This window comes from Neospora caninum, chromosome VIII (assembly GCF_000208865.1).
Source record: "Neospora caninum Liverpool complete genome, chromosome VIII".
NCBI lineage: Eukaryota > Apicomplexa > Conoidasida > Eucoccidiorida > Sarcocystidae > Neospora > Neospora caninum.
Genome location: NC_018395.1, coordinates 6,198,065 through 6,213,088, shown reverse-complemented (window position 1 = coordinate 6,213,088; position 15,024 = coordinate 6,198,065). Strand labels below are relative to the sequence as shown.

General features: G+C 58.2%; 2 protein-coding genes across 2 annotated transcripts; one reads left to right on the top strand and one right to left on the bottom strand.

Moving 5' to 3' along the window:
* On the top strand, positions 1–9,042 carry NCLIV_037830 (putative RNA recognition motif-containing protein; the record flags this gene model as incomplete). The annotated part of the gene is made up of 3 exons (XM_003883984.1): positions 1–2,082; positions 3,171–3,417; positions 3,806–9,042. 3 exons carry the CDS (start codon positions 1–3, stop codon positions 9,040–9,042), a joined length of 7,566 nt encoding a protein of 2,521 aa, XP_003884033.1.
* A 4,747-nt stretch (positions 9,043–13,789) lies between these two features.
* NCLIV_037820 (conserved hypothetical protein) lies at positions 13,790–14,908 on the bottom strand (the record flags this gene model as incomplete). The annotated part of the gene is made up of 1 exon (XM_003883983.1): positions 13,790–14,908. The coding sequence occupies one exon, from the start codon at positions 14,906–14,908 to the stop codon at positions 13,790–13,792; it is 1,119 nt and encodes a 372-aa protein (XP_003884032.1).
* Positions 14,909–15,024: the final 116 nt, after the last annotated feature.

Genomic DNA, 15,024 nt, shown 5'->3' with positions numbered 1-15,024 from the left:
ATGAGCGCGGACGGCGAGGAACCGCGTCATCTTGCAAGTCGAGACGAACGTACAGACGAGTTCTTTCGGAGCACGGAGACCCGCCCGCGTGAGTCAGCAGTCCCCAATATGATCGGCGCTTCCTGGCCGCGTTTGGGGAAATCCGACTTCGGATTGGAGACGAAGGATGTCGCAACTTCCGAAGTTCACGCACACAACGCGTGTCGCGCGGACGACGCGGGGGACGTCGCCCCTGAAGCGCGGGGCGAGGAGACACGCGTGGAGTCAGCCCCAGTCGAGGTGAGGGATGCATGCGGGGACGGCCAAAGCGGACCTGAATATGAAGAACAGTTCCGCGGAAACAGCCGAGCGCTTCGATTGTGGGAATCGAGGGGGAGCGAACGGCAAGGCGAGCACGAGCGGGGAGAAGGCAAGAACGGAAATATGAAACGCATGCTCGCAGGTCTCGGAGACCTCCCGCGGGACGCTGCAGCGCTCGGCCGCAGCGACGCCCGAGGCTCCGACCCCTCCAACCTATTTGCGTCCACGCGCTCCTTCCCCCCAGATCTTCCTGCAGTCTTTCGTGAAGATTTACGGCCGTGTGAAGAGGAAGTCGTGGGCCCCGTTGGGTCCCACGGCGGATGTCTCTCCCTCTCCCAAGAGACAGCAGCTCTGTGCAATGGAAACCGCGGAACTCCAGTGTCTCCTGCGCGCACGCTGGATTACTTCTCCATCTCGTCTTCGTGGGGGACGGCGCCATCTGTCTCTGGAACGCCGACCAGCTACAATCTGTGCGCGAAGGGTATCAGCACTTCGCTTCCCCCCGGGCAGGGCGCCCTGGCACATTTGGGCTGTACCGGCAGCCCCCCGGCTGTTTCCCCGAGCGGGAGTCATGTGTCCTCCGACAACAATCGGGGTGCGCAACCGGAACTGCTGCATCCAATCAACGAGGACAGCTTCCCGGGCAGTTTCCAGCAACTTCCTGAGAACGCGTCTGCCGTCGCCTTCGCAGATTCAGCCGCAGAGCTGAAAGAGAGTGCGTGTCCCGCGACTGCTCTCCGTGGTGCGCCAGGTGCTCCTGTAGCGCAGCGCGTCTCAGGGTTGTGGGGAATCGGGCATGGGTCCGGGTTTGCCGGCGCAGCGCCCTTGGCGCCGCCAACTCCTTTCCAGTCTTTGTTTCTTGGTACAGCACAGCATGGAAACGGAGGTGCGGGCATCCACCCGGTGGGAGAGGCGGCCCATTTCGTGTCGCGAGCGTTTCCTGACGAGAACTTTCCGTTCGCTTCTCCCATCTCGCCCTCTTTCCCCGTCGCTCGGCACCCCGCGCCCGACACCGCTGGGGCGTCCTCGCCGCGGCGCTCTCCGTCGCTGGTCTCCTCTTCAACGACATGCCCGTCCCACAGCACTCTGTCGGCGGCTTCGCCACACACCCGACCGGCCGGGAGCGTGAGCCCGGCGTTCCCGTACGCCGGGGCGAACTTGCATGGCTCACCTGGGGTCCAGAATCTGACGAACCTCGTTTCGCCGCTCCAACTTCAACACTTGCTTCAGCTGGGGGCTCTCTCAAACGGGTTCGTCCCCAACGGAAGCTTCGACAGGCGAGCGCCTGCGGATGGAAGGTTGCACGGAAACGGGCGTCAACCGGATCTGTCGCAGCTGGGCTGCTCTCCTGTGGGAATTGACATTGGCACCAGTAACGCCAGCGGCTTTGGGGACCGTGACAACTCGAGTGGAAGCGAAGCATCGATGAAACTTGCGTGCGGGCCGCTGTCCCATGTGTTGCGTTCGAACCCCGGCGCGTGCGGAGTGCGCCACGCGGGCTCCGTTTCGCTCTTTCCTGGCGTAGGCTCTCCAGTGAATTACGGGTGCCCTCCTGTAGGGAGTGAGGGACTTCCCCATCAGGCCGGCCGAACGTTTGTCGGAAACATTCCCCCAGACATCACAAGAGCGTCTGTGAAGAGGCTCGCCGAGAGATACGGCACTGTCCTCGGAGTCGAGTACGACCCTCACCCGGGCAGGTGGGCGTACGCGTACATTATTTTCGCAACGGCAACCATGGCCGACCGAGCCGCCAGCGCCATGCACGGGAAACGAGCTTTTGAGGTAAGGCCGGGGACTGCGCAACACTTCTCGAAGGAACTCCAGCATGGGTTCGTGAGACAGTCCTGGAGAACTCTGTAGAGTCGAAAAGGAACAGACGAAGCAGGGTTACACCAGCTGTCGACAGCACCGCTCGTCACGTAACAAAAAGACATCACGATTTTAGATCGGATGGTACAGAATATCAAACCTAACACGAATTGACTGAGTTAAATAATACATGGTTGAACTGTCGACAGCGGAGAGCAGCAACCTGTCGGCGCGGTGGATCGTTGGTAGTTCGGGCTGTCAGCATGCCCCCGTGGAGTGTCACTGACGATGAACTTCTTGCGTATTTTTTTCTTTGCCTTCCAACGAAGTCTGAATGCGTGGGTATTTGGGATTAGGCCGTCGAGGGGGGTTTTGCGACGAGGAGATACCCGGCTGCCGACGGAGTTGTGTAGATTTCGTCATTTTTCATTCCAGCTTGACTGGCCGCCCGCCAACTGTGTGTCTTGCCGTTCCCGTACATGGCACATGCACAGAAACAACTGCGGGATGCCAGCATTATGGTTTTCCGAGTTCTTTTTCTTTTCGGCGCAGCATGCAGAATTTCACCGTCTCGTCAGCTGCCGCTGCGCGAAAGATTTTCCTCTAACTCGCCTTCCTTTAACGAAGATGGATCTGCCGTGTTTGAATGTCCCACCGTCGTCTGACGGGTCGGTGAATGGCGGCGGTCGAGGAATTCAAACACCTCCACGTTTCGGCCAGCTTTCGTCTCCCTCACTTTCGCTTTCGGCACTCAAGACAGGATGGAGCCATGCAGATCTTTCTGTAGCTGGCAGCGGCTCGGCACCATCCACATCATCCAGTTCAGGTCAGTGCCACATGGACAGAACGGGGCGCTGCTCGTTCGTGCTGCGCACCACTTTGCTGTCTTCGCCAGGTGATGAAAGAGGCAATATGTTTTACTCAGCTGGCGACAGCGCTGCAGCAAAAAGGAGCATCAGCGTTTCAAGCTGCATGGCCAAACATCGTCGAGCGATAGCAACTGCAGGGTACTGGGGCTACAAGCGATCAGGGATGGCACCACGCATAACGGCTATCGCCAGGATCTCGCCACTAGCGAATACATGGCTAGCTGTCCTGTGCAATGTGTCACGCCCCATGCAGGAGGCCAAGACGACAGTCAGCCGAATGCGGCAACAGGCATCCTCGCTGCGTTAGGAACTCTGGGCTCCTCTTCGGCGATCCAGGGCTTACGGACAGTGCCAGGAAAGGCATGTGTGCTCGACCCTGCAGTGATTCAAGAGCAAGCGAGGAAAACCACCTTCACACTTCTGAGAGACGGTCCCCCAGGTGCGTCTCCAGCGCTTCAGTTTCGGGGTGGTGCGGGTCTCAGAGGAGAAACAGAGCTGTGGGACTGCCACAAAGGCGACCTGCGGGGCTCTTACACCACTTGAAATAACGAGTGAGAGGGCGTGTAGAAGCGCGGAGGCGGCAAGGGGAAGGGGAGTCGCATCCAGGTTTTGTAGGGCGTATGTCTGCGGAAGAAATGGACGGCCTGTTTTCGTGTTTCTCCTGGTTGACGAGGCATCGCCCGTCTGTATTCGAAATCGTTCTGTGGCGAGGTCCTGGTTGTCGCCTACCCCCCCCCCTCGACGTCTCGTCCACCTTCTGATGAGCTGTAGGCCGAGCCGTGATATCTCTGTTTCTCTGTGCGTTCTGTGTGCTGCTCTACTCGAAGGGGCAAATTTATTCATCTACGGCATCCCAGCGTGCTGGAAGGAGCTCGAGCTTATGGTTCTCGTCGGCCAGTTTGGTCACGTTGTTGGCATTCGAGTGCCTCCTGCGTCTTCCGCTGTGGTGCCGCCTTCGTCGAACTTTCCGGCGGGTGGGCCGATTGGGAGCAGCAACACAAACTCCACGCTTCTCTCTTGCTGCAGCTACAACCGCGGCTTTGGATTCGCTTCCTACGACAACACGAGCGCTGCGTTTGACGCCTTCCGGCAACTCTCTGGCTTGGTGGTGGCAGGAAAGGCGCTGAAGATTCAGCTCAAGAACGGCGAAGAACATCTGCTCGACTCCGCGCTCAAGGCGATCGCTAACAACGGGTCCCCCGTTGCCAGCCCGAGCCCGAACTGGAACCCAGTGCTGGGAGGGGGGCTGGGCGCAACTCCTTGGGACGGCCAAGGCCCTGGAGGCGCTTTCTTCGCACAACTGCCCACCGGCGGAGGGTTGCCGTCAGGGCGTAGCTGGGGTGGAGGCAGCGCCTCTGTAGCTGCGATGGTGCAAGGACAAAACATGATCATCTCCCCTGGACCTGTGGCACGTGGGCCAGGACCCCACGCAGAGACCGGCGGCCACCAGCTTTTCCCCTATTCCGTCCCTAGCTCGCCCGTGCAACGCTTTGGAAGCCTGCCGCCCGCTGGTACCTCCAGTGTCAGTCAGCAGATGGGCGGAAGTTTCCTGGGTGTCGGTGGAGCGCTAGGCGTGCACACTGGGCTCGGCGCGGCAGGCCGCCTAACAGGGTCAGCGGGGTCGCCTGCATTCACGTCGACTGCGTCCGTGTGCTCCTCGACTTCTGGAGGCCACGCGAGCGGCTCACGAGGCCCCGGCCCCGTCACCTTTGCACCGTCTGACCCGTTTTTGGCGGTAACTGCAGCGGGGCTGTGTTCACTCCTGGCGGCGTCCGGTGGTGGCGGCAGAGGGGGCATGACGGCCCAGCAGCAACTGCTCCTGCAGCAGGCCTTCAGCACAATGACTCCGGGCCAAAAACAGCAGCTGCTTCTTCTTCTCACGCAGTCCGCAAGTCAGGACTGTTCGTCTCCAGACGCCACGAAGGGCGAGAGAGACGGGCATCCGACAGCAGACGGGAGTGAAGGCAGTCAGGTGGCAAACTCGCACGTTCCCTCGGTGGCGAGCTCGAGTGTGGAGTCCGAGGCTGGGGCTGGAGGAGCCGCCGGCTCATTGGGTTCGGGCACAGGTAACAGTTCGTTCACTCTGCGCGATTTCCTGGTCGGCGGACTTTCGCAGCACCAGCCTAAGGTGCCTGCCGCCCAGCCGGAAGCCGAAGTCGGCTCAGGCGCAAAGGGCCATGTTGTGTCCCTTCAGCATACGCAACAGACAGCGCCCGGTGTTTCAGCGCCGGCTCTGCCGAACGCTGCGGGTGGTCCCCTTCCGCCGCTGGGACAGGGCACCGAGCCAGGTGAGGAAGAAGACGCGGGAATGGCGACGGACGAGAGAACGCGACTGCCTGTCCATGGGTATACGGCAATTTCCTCCACGCCTGGAGAGGACGCCGATGTGGGAGAATGGGAAGCCTTCTGCGGTGGTCCCGACCGCCTTTTTGGTACTCTGCTCTCTCAGAACTCCCACGCTTTCTCTCCTCGGGGCAAGAATGACTCAACCACTTTACGATTTGTCGGTCGCACCACTGGCGAAGGCAGTGAAGCTGCAGCCGCCTTCTTTAAGAGCGAGGACCCTGGGAGCCGCACGGAGTCTCGAGAGTTCAGCTTCTTGCTGAGCACCAGTGGACAGTGCCGAGAAGGTAGCGCAAAGTTCACACCGGGGGAGGGCGGTCCGTCTCCAGCTGTCGATGCTGTTTCTCCCAGACGCCTGAACGTCCGACGGCAAACAGCCAAAGGCGACGCCACGGCAAACACGGATGACGCACGGAAACCCGGTCCAGACACTCGAGGTGTCTCGTCTCATCTGGGCTCCGCGACTGTGGTGTCTTCGGATTTCTGTTTGGTGTCGAGGGGAGCCGAGGACGGAAAATATCGCATCAGTCAGACTGGAAGCCGGGCGCTCTCGTGCCCTCCATCTGAGGAACCAAACGCATGCAGTCCCCGCTCTGAGCTCGGTCCCGCCCCGCAAGCAGCCGGAAAAGCGGGGGGAGCCAAAGACGTTGGTCCACAAGCCCGCGAATGTGTCACCTCGCGGACACTGGTGCATCAGCTAGCGCAGTGTGTGTCGATGCTGACGTCTCCCGCGGGCTTCTTTCGCACGCAAGATGCTTCGGGGGTTTGGCCGGAAAAGGCGGAAACAGAAGCGGGCGAGGCGAGTCCAGCGAGTGCCGGAGAAAAGAGAGAGGAAGAGTTTGCAGGATGGAATGACAACGGAAGGGAAAGCGGGGCGGGAGAGCAGAAGGCCGGAGAAGGCACTGCAAGAGATACCCCCCCTCGCTTACCGATCCCGGAAGCTGCGGATCCCGGCAAGAAACTGGAGGCGAGAGATTTGCATACAGACTGCCTGGGCCGCCAGCAGGGCGCCACAGAGGCGAAACAGTGGGAGAATGAGGCAGGGCGAAACGCAGCTTCGGGTGCTGCACAGAACGGGCGTCAAGGAGTCCGCGACGGCAGTGTGTTACGAGATCAAGGTGACTGCCACGGTGATGCTGTAGCTGTTGGACGCAACGCCCAGGACACGCACAAGGGAACCGTGCACAGCTCGGGTGTCGATCCTTTTCCGCGCTCGCGTGAGGCCTCGCTTGACGCTTCGTCGCCCCTGTTTTTTTTCTTGGAGGCGTCGCCGGGGAGTGCGGCCAATCCTGAACGCGTAGACTGCCTGTCACCCCCAAAGGCGATCTCGTCGCCTTCCTCTCGTACTTCATCTGGTGGCACTGTGGGGAGTGCATCGCTGCCGCGATTTGGTCTGCTCGGGTCTGCTGAAGCTGGAGAAGCGAGCGCGACACGAGCAGAGCTAGTCAAAGACCATGCCGTGAGAGGCGAGAGACACGAGACAGGTGAGGCGCGCAGATCGCCATCTTGCGCCGCGAGCCTCAGGGTTGGTATCGCCTCGGCAGAGTCTGCCCTCAACGAGATAGAGGGGTACTCGTCCCGTCAGGGCCCGTCCTCGCTGGGCCGACAGCCTGGGGAAGAGGCGGCAGGGGGCTCCAGTGGCGAGGCGTCTCTGAAGGATTTTGGCGATGGTGTAAGACGAGACGAAGTGCCGAGAACCCTTGCTGAAGGTGCCGCCAACGGGGCATCCCCTACTATCCCTGCAATTTTCCCGTCGACGAGAGATCGAGCGATGGGGAATGGAGAAAGGTCTTGGCCTCTCGGGTTTTCTGGATCGAGCGCGCATGAGCTGCCAGACGACGAAGGAAGAATCTCAGGTCGCCTTGACGCTAGGCTCAGACCCTCATCTTTGTCCTCCTCGCCATTCCCGTCTCTCGAAGACGACGTCATTCCGGTGCATGAAAGGGAATCGAACCCTACTGGAAAGGCCGTGAATGACGCTAGCAACGGTGGCAGCAAGGGACCTATCGCTCCTCCGCCCCCGACGTTCAAAGCGTCTCAGCGGCGAGTCAAACGGACGGATTTGTCTCTTTTGACGTCTGGTGGGGCTGGGTTTCTTCATGTAGCTGGACGTGCAGTGCAGAGCGAGAGACGGGAGGGGTTCGTCTTCCCGTCCGAACAAGTTAGTGCCTATGCGACACAGAGAGACAAGAGTGACCGCTCATTTCTAAACATGCCCCAATCTCAGCACTCCGTTCTCGCAAACCTAGCCTCTTCCCACCAAGGAGCGGCGATGCAGAACATTTGTGGTCGAGTGGCAGGCGTCGCTCCAAACAGTTTGCGTCCCTGCCCGTCAACTCTCACTGCAGGGCCATCATCCGGAGGAGCGTGTGGCGACCCCACACACAAGGGACTCGGGAGAATCGCGTCTGGTGGCGGCTTTGCCTTCTCCTGCCATCTGCCTCCAGTCCTCGGGGGTGCAGGGAACGGAGCCGTGGTAGGCAGCAGCTTGGGTGCGCATGCATTGGGCACAGACGGCTCAGTCGGAGTGTCGGGCCAAAGCTACGAAGGCGTTGGTGAAGCGCTCAGTCACAGAACGTGCTCTGGATCAGGGAGAAAGTCCAGGGGGCCAAGCGTTGCGACCAAGAAGGATGCCGGAGATTCGAGCCTCAGCTTCATGCGTGCAGCTGGAAGTGTGTCTGCTGTGTCCTGCGCTGGACACACGGACGTCAGTGGCGACTTTCATGGTGCACCGAACGGAGACAGCCTGGGGAACTCGGAAGGGTGTAGCAAGTACGCACCCACCGCGGGTAGCGCTGCCACTCTTTCCCAAGTGTCTCGCCCCTGTCCGGCAAAAGGTTTCTCGTCCGACCTTCAGCTCCATCTCAGCGGCTCTGCGGTCCCCGTTACCTCGGCAGCGTCCGTCGGCGCACTGAACGGTGGAGAGTGCAGAGCCGCAGGACACGTCGCGTCTTTCCAGGCGGGCGTGGGGTGGAACGTCGGCCTAGACGCCGGTTCGTATAGTGCATCTGTCGAAATTCTTCAGCAGCTGGCGAGGGAGCAAGAGGTGGAGGCGCTCCGTCAGCAGTTGCTTCACCACAGGCCGGATTTTCCGTTCCAGTCTGGATCCGTCGCTGTGCACGTCGCGGCAGCACAGGGGATCCGGGGGCCCTGGCTCGGTGCGGAAGCAGAAGTCGCTGGACGTCTGTCGGTTGCTTGCACGTTGCCTGGAGGCACGCAAGCAGGAAAGGGGATGAGCGGGGAGGCGGCTTGGTGGGTATCAGGCGCCACAGACGGAAAAGTCTTGGAGCGTGGTGACGGTGACGGAGTGAACGGCGCAAGTGCGCCTTCGCACCTTCCGGACGTTGCTCCCGCTCGAGTGCCCGAAACGAAGGGAGATACAGAGCTTGGGGGCGGAGGCCTCCCTCTCGCCTGGGCCGATCCGAGCCTTCAAAACGGCACGCCACCAACGGCGACCCCGACCACGTCTGGGACGACTGCGAGCTCGGTGGCAGCCAGTGCAAACAACACACCGCCGAGAGGCGTGGGCCAGCATGCAGGTAAAGGCAAAGAGAAAGGCAATGAGGTGGAAAGCAAGGCGGCTCCGGTGGGCAGCAAGCGGCAGAAACACCCATGCGAAAGCGGCGAGGGGAAGAGAGAACACAGTGGGGACGGGGCGAGAGCAGAGTCCTCGGGCGTCTGTCCGACTCAAGAGGCAGAGGGACTGAGAACTTGGCTCTGAACGGAGAGCGAGGACAGAGCATCTCTGACGATCCGGTGCGCCGCACACGCAATACCTCCGCTCTGAAGAGCAAAAAGACGGACAACACGATGGATGGATGGCTGAGACGAAAGGTGCGGTTATAGGGTCCAGGCGACATTTTTTTTTCGCGTCAGGACGCTTCGACGGTTCTCGTTTCTGTGTTCGCCAGCTGTGCCCAACATCCCGTGGAAGACGCGACGATCAGCCATCTATTTTTTTCCGCTGCCCGTCGACGTTCGCGCACTTCACGAACCACTGAGTGGCCCCGCAGCCATAAAGCCGTGAGCAAAACGTACGCATTTATTCTTTTTCTTCCTGCATCTTCGTTTGTGGGGTCGGGTGATGTCTCGAGAGCCCCACCTCTCACAACCTACGAGGCGACGAGAGGAAGCAAGAGAAAGCCTCATCCGCCCAGAGTTTGACAGAACGAAAAGCCATGTGCAGAGGACGTGGCGTTGCGGTTGACAGTGCGCTACTTTCAGCTGCACGTCCCCGGCACAATGTTCAGTGTGTCGCAGGCCTCTGGTGTGAGGACCATTCAATTTCGCGTGGTCCAGTTAGGGGTGTAATCCAGGTCGCCCTCTGTGGGGAACGCGCAGAGGTGCAGCCACGTGTCTTCTGTGGCGCCCCAGCTGTCACGTCTGTTTATTCGGTTATTGTCTCCGTAGCGTACGCCTGGCACTCACGTTCCCTTCGGGGCTCACCGAGGCCCGGTCGTGAGCCGTGTAGGTTGTGCGACGTTGTTCACCGATTTGTGCGTTTCCTTCGACTGCGGTCGCTACACCGGCCGGTCGACAGGCGTGCAGTGGGAAGTCAAGCAGTTCAGTGTATGTGTGTATAGGCCATGGACACGTGGAAAAGAGGGATAGACAGACTCATGGTGTTCCCGTAGCGCCCCCCTCGCGTGTGTATATGGGACTACGGATGATTGTGTAAAATGTGTATTTCTCGGGTAGTCTTGACTCTGGTATTGTGCATGGAACGAACCCCGCTGGCCGTTTCCTGTTCCACCTCATGGGGCGGACTCGCTTCCAGAGGCGTTCGGAGAGAAGGAATACCTTTTTGCCGGTCTTCTAGTGGGAGGTTCAGAACACTCATGTGTTCGGTGGGTCCTTGTCAAGCACACGCTACCTTGTTTGCGTGCATTCTTCGGGTGGACGAAGCCGGTTCCTCAACGAGGGCAAAGAGGGATGAACGGGAAAAACAGGAAATGCGTTGTTGGTACGTTTTCTCGTCTTCAAAAGGGAGTTTTGTCTCGTCCGAAAAACAAGGCTTGGCGGGAGCACATCAACGGGATATGATTGGGAAGGGATAGGGCGGCAGGTGGGTTGTCTCTGCCACGATTGTTTCTCTTTCTGCAGGGTGTCGAAGGCGGCGCATCAGAACCGAGCAGGCGGGAGGCTGCTGGCTGCCTGTTTTGTCGGACGTCACAGTGCCTGTTTGGCATCACCGTTGTAGGCTGCACTGTGCCGAACAGTCATGACCCAGGAACCCGTTGTATTGGCGCGGGACGTATATGCCAGCGTGCTGGGAGCGAAGCAGGGAAAGCAAGCGACAGGTTTCCTTCCTGTAACGTGACGTATCCACGTCTTTGCTCGGGACCGTATTGGCTTGGGAACAGATATCCACCGAAGGTCTCGGAGCCTTGGATAGCAGCATAACAAGCAGACGACTCATTGCCGTGGCCGTTTTTCCTCGCGTTTGTTTCCCGTGTTTGCTCTTTACCGTACTCGTCGTCAAGGAGCTGGCAGAGAGGAGTGCAGGATAATGACACAGTGCGGGAGACTGAGCCTCTCTCTCTGCCTTGCTCCACGTGTATGTCTCGAGCACAGTACCAAATGGAGTCGTGTGGGAATCTTGGAGCCTGGACCAGCCGTGCGTGGACACACATCCGGGGCGATCCGGAGTGTCGGGAGGGAGAAAATTCACCTGAACTCGTATACACGCGTTTCAGGACACTCCCAGTTAACTCGGCTCAGTTCATCTCGTGAGTCTGTTGTTTCTTCCGTTGAAGCGCTGCACGGAAAACGAGAAACGTTTTACACAGACCGATGGGCGTACAAGCGTAGTTGTGATTCGGCTAATGTGTTGAGGTGTATTCGTCTCTGTGAAAACGTTCCAGGTCCGCGCGCCACGCATCTTCGCATCTCCATATTTTATGTCCGTTTTTATATGTGCATCACGTCTTTGTGTAATTTGTTATCACGGCGTGTTCTGTAGCGGATGGCTCTGGATACGGGTAGCTCTGACGAGCCGAATCTGGTTTTTGAAACCCTGGGGGAGCCAGAGGTTTTATAAAACATGTGTCGCCATACATGCGCTCCCCACGAAAAAGGAGCGAAGGCAATCCCAACAAACGTGTTAAGATTCTTCCTACGCTCGTTGTGTCTGTGGGGAAAACACTGGGGGGTATTTTCCGTGGTACGCCATCCAGGCTGCCGTCGAAAGCTTCACCTAGTTTGCCATGTACACATGTAACAAAGTATGTTCCCGTGTACGGTGGCCTGCGAACAAGTGCTACTGGCATGTAAAGAGTTGATTGGCATACGTGAGAAAACTGTACAACGCAACATTCAGCCTCTATTAGAACTCAACCATCAGCATTACGCATATGCACTCTCGTATTAACCTCTTTGTATAGCAGTGCTTCCGTTGCGATCGTGGTATAGAGGATTATGATGGGAAAACTCTTCTCTAGAGAGTCGTGATTAGAGAAAGAAGGATTTGCCATTGAAAAAAAAGTCCTCCCGTTTCGAATTTGGCGTCGCTTGCCTGGCGGGTGTTTTTTTCGTCATTTTTTTCGGAGGCTCGCTTTTTTATGACTAGTATTCGCCGGTAGCCGCATCAAGGAGAGGATCATTATCGTTCGCGCGACCGCAAGGGTCATTCGGTGCATCTCTGGAGCTTCCTGTTGACTTTGTAACGATTGTCACGTGTGGGAGTTTTTCTCCGTTGAGAAAGAGACGCTCAGCCTTTTCCTTCAACTGCGTGTAGGGAGCGACTGGTCTGCACTGTTACTAACCCGCCAAGGTCTGTGTACGCGCATGCTTTGGTGGACTTTTCTCGTGCGTCTTCTTTCCGTAGCTAGAAGTATGCAGGGATATATGTCTACCTGGCGCGTGGCGTGCTTGACGCGCTGCAGCCATTTCTCCGTCATCCTTTCATCTTCCAGTCATAGAGATTCGTTTCCGTTCCAGCCCCCCAGTGCAGCCGTACGCGGATCGATTTTCTTTCGTTGTTGCTGGCGCGCGCGCGACGGAACGCGCACTCTGGAGAAACAATTATTCTGTCGGGGGAGGGCAGTTGACGTCGAGATCTTTCCGTTCCTCGCGTTTTCTAGGAAATGTGATTGTCGTGTCGTGTCTCTGACGGAAGCTATCGCATAGGTGACAATACCCTTGTTCAGCGGAGGCAGTCAACTGCTTGGACAGGCAGGCGTTTTCCCCTCTTGCCGCACTTGCCATGGCGGCTTCCCACGTTGCCAGGAAGACAGGGCCGAGGCTGAGAGTGGATGACCGACGGGGGTGCACACCGCAATGTTGAATTCAAATTGGAAGTTTTTTACTTCGTACCGCTTCCCTTATCGACCAAATGCGATCTGCCCCGTGGCATTTCTGGAGAGCCAAATGACGCACAACATAATTTGTGGAACAGATCAAAGTCCTACGGTAGCAACGCGCAGCTACTATGATAGGCATTGTTCGCCTTAGCAGTTGAACACCATGTGTTGATCTAGCAACGAAGGTACGGGTAATCTGAAGTCCTTGGCATATCGTGAAATCCATGGATACGCAGAAGCAGCGTGCATTTCGCTTCTGGACGTAGCGTACAGTTGTGTTAGGGTAGCTGGTCGGCATGCGCGAGACCGCCTGTAGTTTGTAGAGCACCTGGATGTCGCGTTACTTCTGCAGCAGCATGGAAGCAACTTGCCCGGAACAAATATACCACTTCCGGCGATAGGTTTGTTCGCGACAGAGACTTTGGACAACTGCACTCACATTCAGTACTCGAAAAGCGGACTAACTAGTTCCCCCTCCTACACAAAAAGACAGCTGACCACCTTGTCAGCGAGACCGCATCTCGAAATAAAATGCCTGATGATCTTTACTCCTTCCTTCAACTGTCGTGGCATCATATGAACAGGCCGGCGAGCGTTCGCTTGCCTGGTGTCGGAGCGTGGCCGACGGTGCATCGCCACACGACATGCCGTATCCGCGATTCACAGCGCTTCCTTGCTAACATCAGCTTTTCCCTTCCCTGTGTCGTGCGCTCCTCTCCGACGCTCGCTCTAGACATGTGCTTCTAAAGTTACAGCAGCGCCTGGTACAATTGTATGCGGGTAAGACCCGTCGCGTCGCCTGTGCGTTCGCCAGAACTCCGCCCGCTCAGAGTCAAGCAGTGGCGCGTCATTTGGGAAGAACGTGATAACAAGGATTCTGACACATCTGCTGTAGCCAACTGAAAATGCGTAGCACGCAGAAACGACATCTGCACCATTATCGGTCGCGTTGTAGCTCCAGCACGACCGTCGCGTGCCCACTAGTGCACCTGGTCGGTCGTTTCACTCTAAGCTCTAGACTACTCTGGCAGTCCGAAATACGTTTTCTGCTTTTGCATTTCGATCTTCTTCCCGACTTTGCTTGCCGCTCTTTGCCGCAAGGCTCCTTGACTTTCTCGCTCCTCTGAGGGGTGCCCGCCGCGTGAGCCCTAAACCCTCGCGCCGTTTCTACGTCGACCGGGGACGTTCTTCTTTCGCGTTCTGCCTAGTGGTGTGGCTTTCGTCGCACGGGCAGACGCGGCTCTGTGCGCCAGCCCTGGCCGGAGCTGTCGTTTCCCGCATGTAGGTGCCAAGCGCCGAGGGGGGACCGAGGAACAGCTCAGCTGCGAAGCGTCCGTTTCCAAGCAACAGCCTCCTTCGGGGGAAGTCGACGACTGCGTCGAGAGCCACCAAAGCGTCCAAACCTAACACAAAAGAGAACTGTGAAGAAACTGAAATAGAAGAAGAGGTAGAGAAGGAAAGCGACGCACGAGGCGGAGACGACGGGGAAGCCTGTGGAGCGTCCTCCAGAACGATGGCGTCACATAGGATTGGCAGCAAGCAGGCAGTTCGAGAGGCGAGACGCTCGCCCTTTCTCGTCGAAGCTTGATCGTGCGCTTCGCCTCCTCTTGATTTCCTTTGAGTTTCGACGGCGCTTCTACCCGCTGCATGCCCCGGTTTCTCTCCTTTGTCCCTGGTGAGACGCTCTGTCGTGGCCTCAGAGGCACTCTTCTCGACCGTTTCTCTCTCAAGTGAGAAAACAGGAAGCGTGACTTGGAGGTTTTCCACTCGGCCGAGGATCTTAGACCCCACGCCGTGTACAGACACCGGAGACCGAGGAGGTTCGGACACGGCTTCCGCCTGCTCGATCATCCGCTCGCCTGGCCCCGTCTCTACCGTCGGGTTCGAACATCCTTCTGTTCCTTTCTTCTCTCGGTACAAGAGAACAGCCGTATTGCTCGCGGGCTCACTTCTTTCCTCACTTTCATTGCTTGGCAGGTGAGACGCAGGTCTGTCTGCTGGAGCACGGGAAGGCGGTGCGTGCGCACGAGACGGAGTCGACGTAGGAAGAAAATTTGAAGACTCGCAAGAGGAATCTGAAATCGAAGAGGAATCAGAGGAGGCGCCAGGTGCAGCAGCCGGCGAGACAGACGAAGTATGGTGCGTCGCGAGGCCTCGATACTCTCGGTTGACCGGCAAATTGAGGAGGTTAACGATGAATGGAGAGATGAGCGTCGCTTCGGAGCCGGTGTCCACAAGGGCGAGGACTTCCGTGTGGTGGACGTACACCGCGACGAATGCCAACATGGTAGAGACGTCGGTAAATTTCAAACAGTCGCGAAACGCGAAAACGCGCGGCAGAGGCTACTCGAGAACTGCAGCGAGAACGAGACGGTAGGGCCGAGAGGGACAGAAAAGCCTAG